The sequence below is a fragment of the Zosterops lateralis genome (assembly GCF_965231275.1).
Source record: "Zosterops lateralis genome assembly, chromosome: 3".
NCBI lineage: Eukaryota > Metazoa > Chordata > Aves > Passeriformes > Zosteropidae > Zosterops > Zosterops lateralis.
This window is the reverse complement of record NC_139764.1, coordinates 36,302,902-36,323,062: the sequence shown is the minus strand read 5'-3', so window position 1 is coordinate 36,323,062 and position 20,161 is coordinate 36,302,902. Positions and strand designations below refer to the sequence as shown.

At 48.9% G+C, this 20,161-nt stretch overlaps 1 protein-coding gene across 1 annotated transcript; it reads right to left on the bottom strand.

Moving 5' to 3' along the window:
• Positions 1-798: 798 nt before the first annotated feature.
• On the bottom strand, positions 799-18,034 carry ABCC10 (ATP binding cassette subfamily C member 10). Its single transcript, XM_083856976.1, is given in 23 exon segments — positions 799-1,940; positions 3,910-4,022; positions 4,218-4,315; positions 4,771-4,916; positions 5,224-5,477; positions 5,892-6,052; positions 6,358-6,527; positions 6,687-7,030; positions 7,777-7,972; positions 8,353-8,488; positions 8,903-9,094; positions 9,483-9,560; positions 9,932-10,121; positions 10,343-10,441; positions 11,423-11,594; positions 11,743-11,822; positions 12,284-12,423; positions 13,116-13,272; positions 13,463-13,690; positions 14,918-16,286; positions 17,223-17,389; positions 17,391-17,423; positions 17,847-18,034. Coding segments are annotated over 23 exon segments (4,695 nt in total). The 5' UTR covers positions 17,883-18,034; the 3' UTR covers positions 799-1,804.
• Between the last annotated feature and the right edge of the window lie 2,127 nt (positions 18,035-20,161).

Sequence of the window (20,161 nt, the reverse complement as noted above, 5' to 3'; positions counted from 1 at the left end):
GTTACAAACATGTTCTGTACTTTCCTCCTGATAATCCAGGGGTCTCTTTGACCCACTTACCAAGCTGTCCTTTCTGGTCTGGCCACAAATGACCAAGGTCTTTTGTCTCTGCAGTATGCACTTCTGCCTCACTGTTTACTCTCCTATGGGGTCCTCTGGGCCTGAGCTGGTCCTTCTCATGTGTCCTCAGAGGTGAAGCTAGAGAGATGGACAAGGCTATGCTGTGGCCTTGTCTAGAGGGAGCAATACAAGATCCAGGTCCTCCTTTCCTCTCCCATTCACTCTAAGACAGGCAGCTGGCCCTAACCTCAAATCAGTCATTGCAGCATTTCTCAATACAACAAAGGCTAAACTCCCCACAGTGGATGTGTAGACAGGCTGCTGAGCCTGGGATAAACACAGGAAGCAGACACAAAACTGCCTTCTCCACCATTGCTAAAGCATGGCTAAGAGGCAGTATATGGTCAGGTCACTTAGCCTTTGTACGAGGTCTTTTCCTGCCTATGCTGGTCTGGGGTGCAGCAATCAGAGTCTCTCTCCCAGGACCAGGGATTTCTGTGCCTCCTTATGGGCATAGACAGCTAAGCAATGGGGCAAAACTCCCCACAACCCAAGCCCTACTACTGGCTTGTAGGGTTGCAGAGCTGGGTTCAAGGTGGTGTGAAGTGAGCCAAGAAGTGACTGCTCAGGCAGGAGTGAGACCTGGGAGAGGGGACTGGAACTTCATCAGAAAGATTATTTTTTTAATACATGGATGGATGATGTACCTTTATCAAATAAAACAAGTACAAGCCCAGAAACAGTGTATCAGAGAATCATAAAACAATTCAGGTTGCAAGGGACCTCTGAACATCAACCTCCTGCTCTCAGCAGATCCTACTTGGATCAGGTTGCTCAGCAACTTACTGAGTATCTCCATTGCTTCCTTCAAGAATGCAAACCCAGACTGTGGCACAGGAGTTGTCCCTTATTCTCTGTCTGCAGGAATGGGGACAGCTCCTAGAGCCTCAGGGAAAGAAATAGCACCTACCCCTGCACAGCACAAGCAAAGATGTGGGCCTTAAGAGTGTTGGGAAGGAGGAGTCCCAGGTGCTTATGGCAAAAGCAAAATTCTAAAACTCCTAAAGCAGCTGTGGGTTTGTGCAGCTAGAAGCAGGGCAGGAGGGATAGAGAATTTCCCATGAAGGAGTGGTCTTGAAATAAACTAGCCTTACAGGCCTTTAATGGAATTGCATTCTAGCCCCTTCAGGGGAAGGCCTTTGCCACTGAAAACCAGAGGAAAGGCAGCAAGGTCCCTGGGTGCAACCTTCTGGACTTAGAAAAGCCTTCTGCAAATAGAGAGTAGGTAGGCTTGTCTTTGTGCAGAGAGGGCACCACTCTTGTATCTCATAAAGAAATAGGTGTCTGGTAAGGAAAAGGGGCAAGGACCTGAATTACCAGCTTCACAAGCGTATTTCCACTTTATTTTACACTGCATATGCGAGACTAAGTCTCAAACTAGGAGCTACTGATTCTTCAGAGTAGAAAAACCCTCTGTAATCTCAAAGGGAAGCCTTGGAGGAGAGCAGGATCCCACCAACCAGGCTTGCATAACTCTAAACAGCAGGTCAGGTCACATCTTCCCTGTTAAAGGAAAGGCTACAGTGCCACACTCCAGTCCCTGAGGAGACACAATTGCTGCCTGAAGGCAGGAGTAAGCCCCTCCTTCACCTCAGCAGCTCCTGGCCCTGCAGGGCAGGGCCGGTGTCTGAGGTGAGAGGAAAGCCAGCTGCAAGGGCTGCCTGGGCTGAGCCCAGGAGGGAGGTCACTGCTGCCTGCTGTGCAGGAGGTGCTGGAACAAGGAGCCATCTTTCTGGCTTAGGCGGGCGGGTGAATCCAGCTCTGCCACTCTCCCAGCTTGCATCACCAGCACGCGGTCCGAGTCCAGGATGGTGTTCAGCCTGTGGACAACAGATACCAGGACACCCACTGGTGGATCTGAGGAGAAGCTCTGGATACTCCTTCCCCTGCTGTTCAGGGTGGCCCAAGACATGGCCAGCACTAGGAGCTGTGGAGGATCTCCCTCTGCACTCAAGGTCACAGTGCAGTGCGGCTCCCCAGAGTGTCTGTGCTCACTGCTGAAATGCAGCACCTCTTAGGAGAGCATTGTGATGCCTTCCAGTTGCTGGGCATGGCAGGGCACCAGGACTGCAGAGGGAAGTTCTGTGGGAGGGAAGCTCAGGGCATGCCTGATTCTTGGGTTGCACAAAATGTCTCCATCACCACAGAGGTTAGTGAGTTGCTTTATTTGCCTGAACATTCCCTCACCTGTCACCTCCCAAGGGCAGCAGAAATTGTGCATCAGCTGTTACTCCCTTGCAGTGTGGCATCTTTGCTTATGCTACCACCACCACCACTGGATTTGTAGTTACCAGACAGCCAAGCACAGGACCCACTGCACACTGCCCAGGTCTGCCCAGACTGCCAGCAGAGCAGCAACCTCTGGCTCTGGATAGGGAAGACAGGACAGCAGGAATGTTTTTGCACAGTCATGCACCATTCAGTGTGAAACTACAGCCCTACAAAGCTGCAAGTCACAAGGAAGACACTGCACAGGATTTGAGCAGGTAAAAGGCATTATGGAGTTCAAGACTCTGGTAACATGTTCATCTCCAAGAGAGTGCACCTGCAGCACTGGAAATTACTTGGAGGGGCAAGAGACAAGTACAGAGTTAATTCCCATCTTGGATTTCACCCCAAGCTGAATGGCATGGAAAAACTATGGATACCAAACAACCCCATTATCACCTCTCCTTACAGATCTCCCCCATTGCTCTTCATTCTAGTGGAAAAGGGCTGGGGCCATCTTCAACTCAGTCTTGCTGCTTTGCCTTCTGCCACTCCTTCCTCTGCTGTTTCTCCTCTTTAATTACTCCCCCATCAAAATGTGGTCTCTCCACACCCCATCCAAATACACTTCTCAGCCCACAGTGCCCTTGCACTTCTACTCTATTTATGCCTAACATCCCTAGTGTAGGAACCACATTCCCTTCACACCCCTCCTGCCTCCCTCCTACATGATGTATTTAACAAGACCCACTTGATTCACTTGCCAGCCCCAGCCCACCCTGCCTGTCATCCATCACTCCCACTCCTGTGCAGCAGGACACCAGCCCCTGCCACCTGCTCATTTGATTTTTATTTTTGTGGTAACCTCTGTGCTTTGAAAACACCCTCCATATAATTGCATAACCCTCCTCCAAATGCTCCTCCACTTGGCAAGAGTAAGAGCAGAGAACACCACTTAATGCTGATCCATCCCTTCTCTGCAGTATTCATGTTTTGCCCTCCTCCCTCTGGCCGAAACCATCCACTGATTCTACTCTTAATCTCTCAGATGTGGGGCAATCATTGTTGTCCTGTCCTGCCTGGGGAGTGTCTATAAGGTACAGGCTGGGACTAAAACTCAGGATTTTGGAAAACAACTATCCAGGAGCTGGCTGCAGCGCTTTGCTGCCGGCTGTCCTACACTGCCCTCTACTGAGCCAGGGACACGTGCTCCTCCACGGTCTCCACACTGACACTTTCCATAGGATAGTTCTCCCTTACTCCTTGCCCTACTTTGGCAGAACCACAAGGAATGATTACCTGCCCTATCGATCCCAGCAGGCAGTGCCCGGGAAGAGAAATCTGTGAGATGAAGCAGCATTTTGCCCTTTGCTGACACCAACTTCTGGGTACAACATTTTCCCCTTTTCACATCCAGCTATTCCCATCACCCAGTAGAAAAGGCAAAGTCCAGCTTTGGCACTTGAAAAACCTTATCATAGAGACCTCTGTGCTCAGCTTGAGGCCCAGGCATGGCATGTGCAGCCGCCTCTCCCTGTGAATTGTAGGATGACTTTGGGCACAGAGGAGATTCTTCCATACCTGTGAGCAATGGTCAGAACAGTTTTGTCAGCGAAGCGCTGGCGGATGGTCTGCTGCAGCAGCTGGTCTGTCTTCTGATCCACACTGGCTGTGGCCTCATCGATGCACAGCACCTGCCGGGAACAGACAGTGAAGGGAGCTTCTAAGCACCACAGTAGAGACCCCACTCCCTGCCTGGAGACAGCCAGAGAAGTCAGCACAGGGTATCTGTTCCCATTACACCTCCAGTTCTGCAGCACTCTCTGCTGTGCCGAGACAGCCACTGGCAGCTCGCCCTCCCCCTGCTCTGATGGAAGCGGTGCACTCACCTTGGCCTGCGTCAGGAGGGCTCTGGCCAGACACACCAGCTGCCTCTGTCCCACAGACAGACTCTTTCCCCTCTCTCCCAGCTCGCTGTCCAATCCACCTGCAGGGATCAAGACCAGCAGTCACCTACACCATCTGCACAGGGCCTCAAACAGCTCCACCAGTCCAAGGTTTTCCCAGTAGCACACAAAATCCCAATTCTGCTCAGGCCCAGGCCTTAGGAACTGGAGCCTTTAGGCTTAGACACAAGCAACATCTGACACAGTTCCCTTAGAACTAAGGCCTGGCTTATCTCTCAGCTACTCCTCTAACACCCACTGTAGCCTGGTCTCACCAGCAAAATTCTGCCACCCAATCTATCACCTGCCAGTCCATTTGCCTCTAAATGTCAGGGAATGCCACTGGGTCCCAGTGACCTGTTCCCACACTGGTTCTAGCATGAGCTTGCCTAACCCATTCCCTACTGCATCCACCTCAGCTCCCTGCCTGAGCTAAGGCCTTCTTTCCTCTCGCAGAACCCGCAGTCAGCTGCTTCTCACTGGTTTTCCAACTCACCCATCTGAGTAACAGCCTCCCACAGGTGGCACTGCTCCAGCACCTCACGGAGCTCAGCATCCGTCCGTTTTCCCTGGGGGTCCAGGTTTTCTCTGATTGAGCCACTGAACAAAAATGGATCCTGCGGGATGATGGCCAGCCTAGATCTGCAAACAAACGAAAGCTGAGGGCTCATGGGATGGGTTCTGCAGAAAAGCAAAGATCTGCTATTTTTTTTTTTCATGAGGTGTCTTAGTTTACTACAAATCTTAGAGGCACAGAGACATGGGTCACATATTCAGCCTGGTATCCTTAGCACAACTGTCAAGAAACAACAGACTCATAAAAAGCTGCCACAATCAGAAAAGAGGATGCCACAACAGAGAGTCCTTTGCTCCTCACTCTTTACTTCGGCATCCAGCCACTGACAGCTCTCAGCCACCATCAGCTACCCTTGACTCTGCTCAGCCATACCTCAGCTCCTCCAAGCCTACCAGCTGGCTGTCAACACCATCCAGGAGAATCTGGCCTGATTTCATCTCCACCATACGGAAAAGGGCCAAGAAAAGGGTGGATTTCCCAGATCCTGTGCGACCCACAATCCCCAGCTTCTCTCCAGGATAAACAGTGAAGCTCACGCCATCAAGTGCATTAGGCAAGCCTGCTCTGTATGCCAGGACCACTTGCTGGAACTCCACAAGCCCCTCGTTTGGCCAGTCAGCAGAAACCTAAGAGGGGTACACAGGTGAGAAAGGGTATGATAATGATTGTCATCTTCAGCATCACCTCCCCACAGTCCAAGCCCCATCCTGCCCTTTAGATGGTTGCTTGGCTTCTGAGCAGAACCAACACACAGCCCAGTCCCACCTCCAGCCCACTCCTAGACTTGTTCTTCCATCACAGCTTGTATCTAGCCCCCATTCTGCTTCCCTACTCCTTCCCATCACTCCAGCCTTCCCCAGTTCCTGCCAGAGATTCATCCTCTCCAGGAGATATACTTATCTTTTGATAAATGATCAAGGTGGTTTCTGTGGTGAGAGCCCTCCACCCATTCACTGGAACCCTGTGATCTCCCCAGGGGTAAGTGCAGGGCAAAAAGCCAGAATATGGGCCAGTACCAGAGAACACATTTGAGCTTTTACCTGGACCATTTTATCCTGGGGCTCCACGGGGACATCTGTGGTGTACTCCTCTGTCCTCTCCACACTCACCATCATGATCTCTGTGTGAGTGAAACTGGAAATGAGGCCTGAGAGCAGGTTTGTGACAGACAGGGCGTATGAGAGTGCCAGGCCCACAAGTCCTGTGAGGACAAAAACATAAGCAAGAATGTCACTGGCAGGGAAGGAGCTGGCATCTTGGTGGGTAGACAAAAAGAAACTAAGGAAAAGTCAGAACTCTGGAGTCTAGGGTCAGACTTGAGGTTGGGGACACACAGGAGCAGAGACAGGAGCTGAAGCACTACACTGTGGGTGACATGCTAGGGACAGGAGGCAGGAGCTCTGGATCTTACTCCAGTATAGGAAAATGTGTAGCTCTGGGCTGGGAAAGGAGAAACTCCTTGGGCACAGCCTAGGAGTGGACATAGACAAATCCCTGGCAGTCTACCTGGATTTCCCAGCTGCTTCTGGTGCTGGATGATGGCAATCCCTGCAATAGCAGAAACCACAGCAACTCCAATCATCTGCAAGCGGATGTCCAGCCACTCCATCACTGTGTTGCTGGCAAAGAGGCAGCGCTGGTTCTGCTCCAGACGCAGCTGATTCTCCAACTCAAACCTGTCAGGCACACAAGAGAGGTTTGCACCACTCAAATTCCACTCCTGTTGCCCCAGACCAAGGGCATTCCAGCCACCCTATAACCGGCCCCACATGAGGAAGGCCTTGGCCTATAAAGCCCAAGCTCTGTCCTTCTGGGTGCTCACACTTTCTGCCCACCTCTTTGCTGCCCGCATGGCTCTGACAGTGCTCAGTCCCGAGAGGGTCTCTGAGAAGTGGGTGTAAATGGGAGACAAGGTGACGCTGTAGAGGCGCTTCAGCTCCCGGGATGAGAATCGGTAATAGCGCTGAATGAAGAAGTAAACTACAGCCAGAGGGAGCAAAACCAGACCAACCCAAGGGAGGCCATAGGTCATTATCACTAGCATGCCCAAGAGCCCATACAGGTTGGCTAGGAAGATGTTGAGCATAAATGGCAGGCTGTCATCCACACAGTACAGGTCTGAGGAGAAGCGGTTCAGGATCCGGCCTGTTGGTGTGGTGTCGAAAAAGCTGACTGTGGCCTGGCAATAAGGGAACCAGACAGAAAGAGCCAGTCAGTTGTAGTGAGATCCAACCACAGAACTGTGTGCAGGAGAGCAGCACCAAGGGGAGCAGATAAGGCCACAAGGCAGTGGCCACCACAACCCACTTCCTTACTTAAGCCTCCAAAGTCAGCATCCATTAGCAGCCAAACAACTCATATTGTTTGCATAGTAAAAGGGAGCATTCCTTCTGTATCGAATGGCTGACAGCTACTGAGAAAGCAGGCACTCAGACACCAAGATGGCCCAACAGCAGCAAGGCAAATCTAGCCTCTAATCCAAAATTCCAATCCTCTAATCCTAACTCTAGCCTGAGGACTCAAGGAAGCCAAAAACATAAAGAAAGTTAACTGACACATGCCAGCATCAGCCCTAGATCTTGCTTAATGACTCTTTCCAATCTCATCTAAACATGAACTCACCATCCTGTAAAAGCTACCTTGACTTGACTGGCCCTTACCTTGGCAATACATCTAAGACTAATTAATGAACAGATGCAGTTGGGAGCCATAAATCGTCCTTGATTGGATGGAATGAACAGGACACATTTGGAACCCCAGGTCACTGGCCCCTTGTGCTGGCTGTGGTGCAGCCCTTTCTGAATACAGTCCTACCAGCCAATACCAACAAAAATCTTAATCTATCTCCCACACCTTTACTCCCAGCTATGAGAACAATGTCAGCTTGCAGAAGCCTCAGCCTGCTCTGGACTTTGTGCCCATTACCTTTAGAACCCTTTGGAGCAGTCGGTTGTGAATAACAGCGGCAGCACGGAGAGCGCCACAAGCAAAGAGGAACGCCCGAATAATGGTGAAGAGGGAGTTGGCCCCTGCAATGCACCCATAAACTATCAGGTAGAAATTCACATCCACTGAGCCATTGGGTGGAGCTAGGGTCTTGTCCAGATCTTGAATGGGGGAACTGGAAAAAAGGAGGAATCTGCCATTATTAATCTGCCAGCGTCTTCCTGACAGTAAACTCACAAACAGGGCATGAGAACCCAAGAGGATACTCCAGGGGAAATCAGGATACTTTAGCCTAACACTTCGGTTACACCCCTTTGGTATGTTGGGACAAATACTCTGATTACTATGCAGCTAGGGGTCTTCATCAGCTCCAGACAGAAGCCTTCTGGACACATCATCAGGTCAGGGATTTTGATTCTCTTTGTCAAAGCAGTCACACACATCCCCTCAAGTGAACTGGTCAGTTATCTGTCCCTGCTCTCCAGGATATTCAAAGGAAATGCACTTAAGGGCATTTGCAGCTTCCTTTGGCACCTCTGGACCATATTCACTTACACAAGCCCAGAGGTGGAGAAGAGAAGCAGCTCTGGGGAAGGCAGAGAAGATGAGCAGGCCATCACAGAGGTATTTGCTGTCTGGGATATGCTGGAGATCCAGTATGACAGCCACCAATCCGAGATATTTCTGGATGCTACAGAGAAAGACAGACTACGTAAAGAGAAATTCTACTTTCAAATCAGCAAATATGAAGAAGACAAGCTGAAGGGAAAGCTGCTGGACAACTTTTTCAGAGTCTTGCTGCCCAGTATAGTCTTCCCCCTGTCAGTAGTAGAGCAGGAGCAAGGGAACAGCCTTGACCTGTAGCAGTGACAAAGCACTGCTACAGAGATACAATAATGCAAACGCAGCAGCAAGATGCAAGGTACAGTTCCACACATGCCTCCTCCCTACCAAAGTAGCTCTTGGAGCTACTTTAATTTGCGGAAGAGAAAAGTGGTCTTCCTGCTAACAGGGAGAGTGTTTAAAACCCTGGCGTCTTTCCTTCTGGACTCCAGGGAATGAGACAAGAGGAGAGGAGTCCCTAAAGAGAGATGTGCTGCCTCACCTTGCATCAGAAACAGTGAGAAGAGAATTGATATTGCCAAGCAGCTGCCCATTGCCATCCAATAGGCCTTGTACACCTTAAAAGCCACTGCCCCTTCTTTCTTCTCTTCCTCCTTGTGGATGACATTATTAGTTTGGGTTGGTTCTTCTGCCTCTGTCTTTATGGCCTCTTCCTGTCCCTGTTCATTAGGGGCTGTGGAAATGGATGCAAAAGCAAAGGTAAGTGTGGTGTTAATTTCTTCCTGCAGCTGTCCCTAACTGTGAACAGAGCAAGTCTAAACTATGAAGGACACATTTTTCCCCTCCTCTCTCCTCTTTCAAGACAGGTGCACCAACCCTAACAGTTCCATCCAAAACTGGACTACAAGTGGAACAACAGGTTCAAATACTGCTCCAGACCAATACCCAATGATATGTGGGCCTCCTGTCTTTCTGTGTATACACCACCCACATATCAGCACTGCCACAGCAGAACAAGATGATGGGAGTTCTGCTCTAAGGCCAGCAGCCATCAGGTACAGGTTCTGTCTGCAAGGTCAACTGTGCTGCCCCAGCTACCCTTAAGCTCATCAGGAACAGACCTTTATCCTTATGCCCCTTGTCTGTATCCTTGAACTTGGGGAAGGCTTCAACAAGTGGCAGGATATCAGCTGGTGGGCCTGCGAAGAGAGGAATGCAAGTTCTTCAGCATCTGTGAGGAACAGGTGACAACTTTCCACTTTCCCACTGCCTCTTGGTCTGAAATGACCCGGTTTTGTTCTCTCATAACATTCTCTACGTTATATAGCAACTGTACCCTTGAAGGCTCTGCTCCATTCAACCTGTTACATCTTTCTGCCTCATCAGCTCTTCACATCTGGGGCTGTCCTGCTTTATCTGTACATCTGCACATTCTCTTCCATCCCATCTTGGCCCACATGCAGTGTTCTCAGTGTCCTCTTTTATCGCTGCGTTCCCCATTAGTTAATCCTAATCCCCTCAAGCCATTCCAAAACACAGGCACACGTGAATGCCTGAGAAGACAATGTACCTGTCTTAACTATCCTGCCATTGTCCATCAGCAACAAGGCATCGGCCTTCTCCAAAAACTCTGTCCTGTGAGTGCAAAGGACCCTGGTCTTATGTTTGAGAATTCCGAAAATGCATTTCTGCATAATATGGTTTGCTACATCTGCATCAACAGCAGCCAGGGGATCATCAAGGAGGTAAAGTTCTTTCTCCTGAGAAGGGGACAAAAGAAAAAAGAATACAGCTGCTGGCCCTGCTGGAGCAGGCAGTGCTGCAGAGAAAAGTCTAAGTGTCTCCATGTGGCAGCACCTTTAGGCTAGCACAGTGTGCTTTAAAGACATGCTGCCAGAGCTCACTGTACAGCTGAGTGCTTCCAGCCTCTTCATATTTGACTTGGCATGATCTACCACACAGTAACTCCTTTGTTATTTACCTGGTAAATGGCTCTGGCAAGGGCTATGCGAGCCTTCTGTCCCCCACTGAGTGTCACACCATTTTCACCCACCTCTGTCTGGTCGCCTGCTGGTAAAATCTGAAATATTCAAGAAAATAATTGAGAAAGGGACAGGAAACTGCTGGGGACCCCAAACTAAGACCAAGGGGCCCCTCTCCAGTCTCTGGTAGTAATTTCTAAGGCTGACACCTTACCAACAATTAAACAATGCAACAGTCTATACACTGGTTCTCCAGACAACCAGCAAGCTTTATCTATGCAACGAAAATCTCTTAAACTCCAGAACTGGGTGGTTACATCTGAACTACCATTGAGAGCAACTTCTGGTCCAAGGTAATTGCATACAGCAATTTTCTGTGAGAACAAGAGCTGTGCCTGCATCAAAATTATGTTGGGGTCCTTCCAAACAGTGTAGCAGTAACAACCACCAAATTTCAGTACCTGGAAATAAGTCTCTTCTTGGTTTGGTAGCATAGGTGTATTCTACTAAATCTCAAATAAAAATCTTGCCTTTACAGAGCATTCACAGCTCCAGCCAAAACAAACAGGAGCTGCTAAAGCTTGGCACTTCAGAAAATCAGGCATCAGCTTATAAACTGGGAGAAGGCTAGCTTCCTACCATATATATAGCCAAGTTTTCCTGGCTAATACAGTCATAAACCTCAAATTTAGAATATATGTCAGGAGCACTGACTTAGCCCTTCCAAATCCCAAAGAAGTTGCTCCTGATCCCCCCCTCAAAAAATCATCAGCTGCTGATAGGTTCTGCTTGAAAAACCCAACAGTCATCAGCTCTGCAAGAACAACTCCTTTCCCCAGGATGAAGAGCTTTTGGCTCAGCGGCAGAAGAAACCACTCAAAGTACTACAAGTGACTTCCTTAAAGAAGTATGGGCACACCAGGAATGGAGTGGGCTTGGTAAAAGAGCAACACTGTGTGATGGGACATTGGAAAAGCAGTCTACACCCTGAAAGAATAAAGACTGATCCCAGTGAGGCTCAGGATAGATCCAAAAGCCCACCAAGAAGCCCCAGGCAGGTTTACAGTCTAGGCACTCACATTTAGGTCCTCAGAGAGGGCACAGGCCTCCAGCACCTCCTCGTACAGCCGGGCATCATATTCCCGCCCAAAAACAATGTTTTCACGGACAGTGGTAAACTGTATCCAAGGCTCCTGTGTGGCCAGGCCAAATCCTTGCTCCAGGTCACAAACATACACTCGTCCACCTTGTCTGCAAGCACAACAGAAGTGGGTATAAAGGGCAACAAAGAAAAACTGCTGGCAGATCAAAATTACCTACAAGTTGGAATAGCACCAGACAGTGCCCACCTGCCATGGCATGAAGGGATCAGGCAGGCAAAAGTATTTAGGCTACTTACTTAATGAGCTCTCCAGTGATGGCTGCAAGCAGAGAGCTTTTGCCAGAGCCAACCTTTCCAACAACCCCCAGGAGCATGCCCTGCAAAGGGAAATGAAAAGAAGAAACTTGATGTGTTAATACAGGGTAGGTTGTCCAGATTTCTTGAGCCACACGTAGCCTGTAAGGAAGCTGGCTGCTAGGACCATCTCACATGTTCAGCAGCGCAGCTGGGTACAGTTGTCAGGTAAACCAGACTCCTAACATGACAGGACACAGATTTGCAAGGAGTGTTATCTCTAGAGCCCTGCTCTGTTCCCTGTCCAGTTGTCTCCTGCAGTAATAGTAGAAAGCAGAGAGAACTAGTTCATCTCCTGTCTGTAAGCCATGGATGTTCTCTAGCACCTTTCAGCTCTGAGATATGTGTCCTGTGCCTCTTGGCCAAGAGAAGATTTTGATACACAGTTCTTAAGCTAAGGAAAACATGCCACTTCTGCTCTATCATTTCTAGTTTCCAGTGTTTTTTCTCTAGTGCCATTTTTCTGTCCCATGTCCTTGCTCACCTTTCTCACTGACAGGTTCTCGATGTGCAGTTGCAGAGTGCCTGTGGATGAAGGCTGCCTGGTGCCTTCCTCCTCAACTGGCACCCATGAGAAGGCTGCACATTTCACCTCCATGGCAGTAGCAGTATCTGAAGGGCTATCTACAAGTGAAAAGCAGAACAGCAAAGTGCTGCTATGAGAAAACCAGAAAATTAAAGGCATCTGGCATCCCAAATACTCTCAGTTTTGTTCCCAAATGTAGAGACCATGGATGAGGCACAGCATGATGCTCCTGACTCAACCACAGAATGAGACTCTTGCCTACTGACTTGCCCTTAAACTTATACATCCCTTCTTCCAACCCTCCTGTTTCCAGCTCACACCAGATACACACGGCTGTCAGGGAGACAACGTAAGAATATAACTTGGTTTTATTATTGCTGAAGGTAAAAATGGCAGAGAGCTGGCCAAAGGCAATGAAAGAAAGAAAGGGAGTTAATATGGCTCAGGAGAGGGGCAACCACTCAAGCCTTTCTGACAGGTGAAGCCAAGTTTGTTGAGGGATTCAGTGTCAGAAGAGCTTTGGTCAGAGGACAGAGCTGCTTGTTCTGCTGGGACACTAATGGGTCTGTTGGGACAAGCACTTATGGTGGAATGTTATAGCCTTGTCTCCTGCTTTCCACAGAAATTAAGAGAAATTAAGTATATCCACTCTGCCTCTACCCAACCAAACATCTTGAATTACAGGGTGACAACAGCTGCCCTCCAGTACTGCCCGTGGGCCTCACACCTCAGCTCTCTGCTCTGAATGTCTGCTCAGAGTCTCAGGCCTGCCAGATTCCTTAACCGTTACCTAGGGCATAATAAGCTTCCAGGTCCTGGTCCATGAGTTCAAAGAATTTCTGGATTCGATCCAGGGAAACTTTAGCTTCCAAGATTGCATTCAACACCCATGGAAAGCCGTTGAGGGGTAGAATAAGCATCCCAACGAGAGCCAATGCTGTGAACACCTGCATAGGTAAGCAAACAGCCATGAGCTGGAGCCAGTACCTCCCTTGTATCTCCAAACAGCTTCACCAGTGAGAGCCTGAAGAACTGTGGAGAGACATGGGCTGGGTTTATTTTCCAGAGAAAATGCCTCAGGACTGTAGACTGTGTTCTGCACATGACAAATTGGAGCTCTCCCTACTACCTACTCACCTTTGTGGCAGTGAGCTGGTGACCCAACAGGACATAGGCGACGAAGATGGCAATGGAGACAACAACAGGCAGTGCTGCCCACATGTACACGCACAAAGCATCCAGGTAGCTGATGGCTCGTAACTTCTGCAGCTCTTTAGCCCGGCAGGCATTTATCCTGGTGCTGAAGTGCTTCTCCCAGGCATAAAACTTGATCACACGAATGCCACATAGGAACTCTGTCATTAGCTGCAAGCAATGAGGAAAAGAACATCAAGCAAACACTGCCCAGGCAGCCTGGGCTGTGCCTGGGTGTGCAGTTGTCTCCTACTAAGGGTCAGGCTAGAGATGTCAGGCTAGAAATGTCAGGAACCATTTATTGCTAACATAAGACACAAACTTGAGTGATAGCTACTGGAAAATTTGTGCTCATCCATCCCACCAGCCTCTTCAGCCACGCATGCTGTGTACAACTCAGGAAAAGGCAAAGTATCACACTATCACACAAGTGAAAGATGAACAACACAGGTGAAGGGAAGTGTGGAATTGCTAGCTATGGCCTGGATATTATTTACTTGTGTTGACCTGACAGTGCCTTGAGATAACACCTGACTCTCAGGCCTGGCCGTGTCCTGACACAGCTAGTCTGTATCCAGAGCCTGGCTGGTTAATTTCCAGAACTCTGGTGTCCCTGCAGGATGCAGTTCTCTCACTTCTGCTCTCAGGTCAGCATATGTAGAGCAAACTGACTGTGTCTCTGCCTAACATTAAAGAAAACTAACAAGAGAGACTTTGTTCAGCAAACCAGTCTTACAACAGTTGGAGAAAGTTCAGCATAATCAGACACAACTCTGGTAAATGCACCTTCTGTTGGGAAAATTAGTATTTTTAAAGCTGCCAACAGTTCTGACAAAGAGTTGACCTGTTTCATGCTCCAAACCATGAGTGAAACTGCTGTCTCCTCAAATTAGAGATACAATGCTAAAAGGTGGGAATCAAATGTCTGATATGTAGTGAGGAGAGATGGCACTGCAAATATGGGAAAAGCAGTGGAAAACATGACTGAGAGTGCCGTGCCTGGAGCTGTATAAAGTTACAGCCATGATCATTGCCTTTGTCCAGACTGCAAGCCACTTTATCATTGATGGCATCACTGAAGCAATAGGATGGATGCGTATCTAGAGGAAGCATTGGGAGTCTTGCTTTAACTACTACACACAGGAAAAATACTTGCAAGAGAACCTAAATTAGCCCAGGGGACAAGACAAGCGTTAAAGGTTCACAATCTTATGGGTGGTGAAACCACATCACCCTGAAACACTTTAGACCAAAGTGTGTGTGTGCCCCTTCTGGCATTTTTCTCAACAGCTGTGATTCAATTAATCTGCCTTGGATAATGACTAGTGGTCAAGAAGCCAACATTTTGGGACAAACAGGGCAAAAATACAAACTCAGAGAGATACCACTGCCCCTCACCTTGACTCGAGTGTCCTTGTGTGTCAGCATCTTCTGGTTGTTCACCATGATCCGGTTAGCTATAATCTTGTTGAGGGGCACAAGCAGCAGCGCCAGCGCCACGCCTCCCAGAAAGGCAACTCCCACTTGCTGGTAGAGGAGGTAGAGGGTAATGGCAAGCTGGACAGGCAGGCTCCACAACTCGTGGAAGCTGCGGCAGAAGTTGACCAACCTATTGGTGTCCGTGCTCATGAAGTTGACGATTTCCCCCACAGTGAAGCGGGCAAGGCTGGTGCCGCTGACACGCAGAGCCTTGCGGTAGATGGCGGAGATGACGGCGCCCCGCACCATCAGCGCCATCTTGTTCGTCTCGTAGCTGAACTGGTTCCGCAAGAGAGCGCCCAGGAAGGAGCCAGCAAAGAGCCCAAGGGCATACAGAACCCCGTGGCTCAGGGGCTCCTGCCGTGACTCCATGAAGTTCACCAGCAAGTTCAGAAGCAGAGGACCTGAAAAACCCAGCAGACTGCCAGCCAGCTTGAGAAGTCCAAGGGTGTAGAAACGAAGCCCAAAGGCCGCATGAAGGACTGACAAGAGGCGAACAGCTTCCTGGGCATGGTGTGGGCTGTCTGGAGCACCACCACTCCCGTCACCTCCAGCAATGATTGGGCTGGTAAGAGACACTGTCTCCTCCTCTGCCTGGTGAAGAGCTGCCTTCTTCTGCCAGCAAGAGTAGAACCGGTCACAGACCCTGGCAGACCGGAGCTGGCGAGGAAGCTCATAGACATCCTGTGGCTGGTTCAGCTTCTGCTGGTAGCCACGCTTCATGAGGGGGTTCATCCAGGTGTAAAAGAAGCGTGAGAGCCAGCTCTCACCATCTTCTGCCACTCTCTGCTGGTCAGGCACTGGGATCCCTGGCCCTGAGATGGGCTGGTCTTGTTGCCAGGAGCGATTGATGGAGAGGAAGTCTTGCCTGGCAGCAGTGGGGAAGAGGTAGCTGACCACATAGGCAAGCAGAGAGGCCAGCTGCAGACAGAGAATGGCAAACCTGGAGGAGGCACTGGGGTGGGCAGGGGACCAAGCTGTCCCACTCTGGCAGTACCACAGCAGTGTGATGATGAAGGAAGGTAGGGGTAAGAGAGTGAGGAGAGCCAGGGCTGCAGGGCCTCTGGTAAAGCCATGAATGGACCTGCAGAGCATGAGAAGAGCGAAGCCATGCACCAGCCATGTCAGGGCAGCGGTGCCATTGGCCAGCACCTCCAGGTACACGGGGCCCAACTCCTGCTGGGAAATGGTGGCTGGGATGGTGTCAGCAAGGAACAAGCCAGCAAGTACGAAGGAGATAGCGATTCTCCACCCCCAGCTTGGCCTGCAAGGCACACCAGAGCCAGACCTTGAGGAGGAAAGAGCAGTGAAATAAATTACAGTTAAAATTCCACTACCTCTCAGTCAGTACTGTCCTTTCTTCCCCTCCTCTTCCCCATGTTTATACATCCACTCCTACTTAACCTTCTGGATACACCTTCCTAGATCTGTAACTTTTTCTGACTGTAGGCATTGCTAAATTAAATCAGGTCAATTATAGCCCACTCTGTGGCCAACATCAGAGATTTAGATGCTACCAAACAAAAGCATTTCTTCACAGAAATTTGTTTCCAAACTATGATATTTTGTGGTCAAATTAGATTCCAATCCTTGAGGATTAACAGCAAAAAAGGTATATTTAACCTCTTTAACACAAATTTTGGATTATGAAATTCTCTGCGTCATGTCCCTAATCCTTGATTTCCTTGTCTGAGGGATATTTTTTCTAGAAACATTATTTTTATCACTGTTAGTTTCAGTGATGCTGTGCTTCTAAAGTCTATCATCTATTGCCCATAAGAATACTTCATTATCACTGAATTCTTTGTGGCCTTTGAGTATCAGTGAACATTGTCTCATTTACAAATTTCAGAAGAGGGTAAACATAAAAACAATTTTGCATTTCTCTGAACTCCTTATTGCTTTATATACATTTTCTATTCCACCTTGGATTTATAGCATCTCCCAGAATACTCCCAGCTTCCCCAATCCTGATTCACTGAAAAAGTTTTTCATTACGTTCTGTGATTTTATGCCCACAGTCCCCTCTATTCTTTCTGGATTCTTCTCTGTACACTGAATTAAGATGGATGCTGACAAATATAATAGCATTATAATATTGTGTCATTCCCTAATTTTATATTCAGCACATGATAGGGAGATACAATTTCCAGCCTTTCCCCTCCACCTCCAGTCCTGCATAATAATCAAGTCAGTTATCATACAAACAAATCAGTTGTCATACCTCGGAGTGCCAAGGAAGCAGGCACTGACCACTGCAAGGATCACATGAGGAATCACATTTAATGTCAGCTGGTTAAAGCAATGGCCAACATTGCCACGAACCCACACAGGGAGTGGATCTTCTGGGCTGGTCCCACACAAACCAGCCAGGATGTTCTCCATCCTTTCTTTGCTGGTAATTCAGTGTGAGAGACAGGATGTCCTAGGGTAAAGAAAAAGCAGCATGAGGTAAAAAACATACGAACAACAGCCCCAGTCCAAGATGGAGTGATGAGTAATTAACACAGAGCTAGAAGCAACTTCCTGGGTCATAGTCCAAACCCAGCTATTGTCTGCTCACTAGCATACAATCTACTTCATAAAATGATCACGCTCCAGCTTAAAATAAATTATGTTGTTTATTCCCTTAGTCACCCCATGACTGCAATGAATGCGAAGCTTTCTTACTTCAAGGTTGATTTTTTTTCCCACATGGCTTGCTTATCCTCTCTAAGTAGTATAAGGAAGCATTTCCCTTTTTATAGATCGGTATGAAAAATATTTTGAGCGGCTTAAACAATAACCTATCTCCATGTTCACACCACTTCCCACCATGGTACTCCTGAAGGCAGCGTGTAACACGAACCATCCCCCCGACGGCCGGGAGGATGCTGGTGCCCATCCTGAGCAGCGGGCGGTACCTCTAAGCTACACACGACTGGCCAGCCGGCCCCTCTGTGTGCCGCCCAGCGGACTGGAGCACACGCGGGAAGGCCTCGGCTTTTACACCCATTTCTGTTCGCACCAGCCCGTCCCATCCATCTCCAGCCCGGGGCCTGCGCCGCACGGAGCTCGGCACGCGGGCGGGGGCACTGCGGCACCGCGGCTGGGACCCGGCACAGGCCCAGGGACCTCCCCGGGGGCGGGCGCTGCGGCCCCCGGCTGCCCCGCCGCCCCCCGGCCCGGTACCTCGGCTCGGTACCTCGGCTCCCCGGCAGAGCCGGCCCCGCGCGCCCCTGGCGGCCCGGAGGACGCGCCGCAGCCCCGGCAGGGCGGGACCGGGCCCCGGGGGAGCCGGGCCGCAGCAACGGGCCGAGCTGAGGGGCGAGGGCGAGCCAGTGCAGCACGCACAGCGCGCTGTCTTCTCCCTTCTGGCTAACAAACATAAATTACCCAAACTGAAAATCAGGCTCCAGCCATGAACAAGGGTGATTTCCCCGGAAATTCCTCTAGTTTCGTTCTGGTGATCCCATCCCTCCCCGCCTTCTCCTATGATTTTTGGCTCACAGCATCTGAACTGTTTGTACACCGACAGGCACCGGATGCACATTACAGACTTGCAGTGTCGCCATGTCAACCAGCACAGGAATATTTATGGGCCACTGTGTTATCCAAACATCAGCAGGTACAGCCCAGACAGTGTTTTTACAAGTACATATGTACTTTTACAGGTACAGCATTCTTTGCTTGTAGACAGTAGTACAAGATGGAAATGACATCACTATAAGAGCACCTTGCCAATAACACATCAGTCTACTCACAGCAGCAGAGGTCTCCTGGCACAGTGAGAGATCGCGATGTTAACCTAACACAATCATCTGAATAACAGGGTAAATTAATCCTCTCTGTTTCTCCTGTGTTGTGTTCAGTGACTGTCTAGAGCATGAACACACATGCAAGCAGCATCCCTAAATGTGACACTCATTCCTTACTATAAGAGTATGTTGCATTGGGGTGAGGGGAGTAAATGCACAATTTTCCAGATAAAGAGAAAACAAGCCAGAGAGGATATCCAGCTCTATCTGCTCTGGACTATTATGCAGTAACAGGAGAATGCTGTAAACGTCACCACACTACCTGGCAATTTTAGCTGCTACTGGTAATTTTTATAGCAGATGCTATGAATGCTTCAACTGTCCCAAACGCCTGCTCAGTACTCGCTTGCCAGGGAAAATAAGCATATCCCTGTAAATAACTCATCAAAGGTAGAAAATTTACTTTCAATGTGCAGCTCACCAGAGATACAAAAAGCACCTCTGAGCTTAGAGGTGTTATCAGTGGGGTGCTGAGGAAGGAAAATATCAGTGACATTCCTGAGAAAACAGAACAATCTTCCTAAGGCAATGTGGAACAGCAGAGATAAGATCAAGAGTTCAGTGGTCACACTACTCTAATCATAGTTTCCTTGAAAGGAGCAGGAGAGTGCATTTTCTGCAAGTCTTTCTCTCTCTCCCCCTCCCTCCTTGTTTAATAATATTTTCTCACATGCCTGAAAGCAATCTTTGTGTGTCAGAGATGTAAGGCTGCCTTTACATCAGCAAGCTACTCATACTGTACACTGTATTTGGCCAGTCTGCTCTTTTCCCCCAAAGGTTTCTACACTAAACTTTCCTGAAGAGGCCTTGAGGATAAGTTTTATGCTCTACCTGCTCAGGGAAGCTTCCCTTCAAATAAAATGCTGTGAAAGCAGCAAACTCTCAAAACAGCAAGTAGGGGTTGTGTGAGGTTGAAGCACTGAGCAGCACACAAGTGAAGCTGAATTCAGAGTTCATGGTTGTGATGTCTTATTTATTTCCAAATGAAAGCAAATAAACAAAACCAAACACCTTTAAAATGTCCAAAACCAACCAAACAAATACCCCTAAAATACCCACAACCCCAACCAAACAAGTACTTTCCGTGTGTTAATATGATACCAGAGTTGTTCTGGATGTCAACAAAAGACAACCTCCCTTCCCTTGAGCTAATCACTCTCAGAGCTTTTCCATTCAGCCACACTGTATATTAGCATTGTTTTTTTTCACGTTCTGCATCCTACTTGCTAATCTCTCCTAATCTCTTCAGGTTCAAAACCTTGAATTTTATCACTTCAACTGAAGGATGGACAACTTTTAGATGCCACAGATTCCTTTTTGGTCCAGACAGCATTGCCTACATTCATATGGGAAAACAAACACAAAG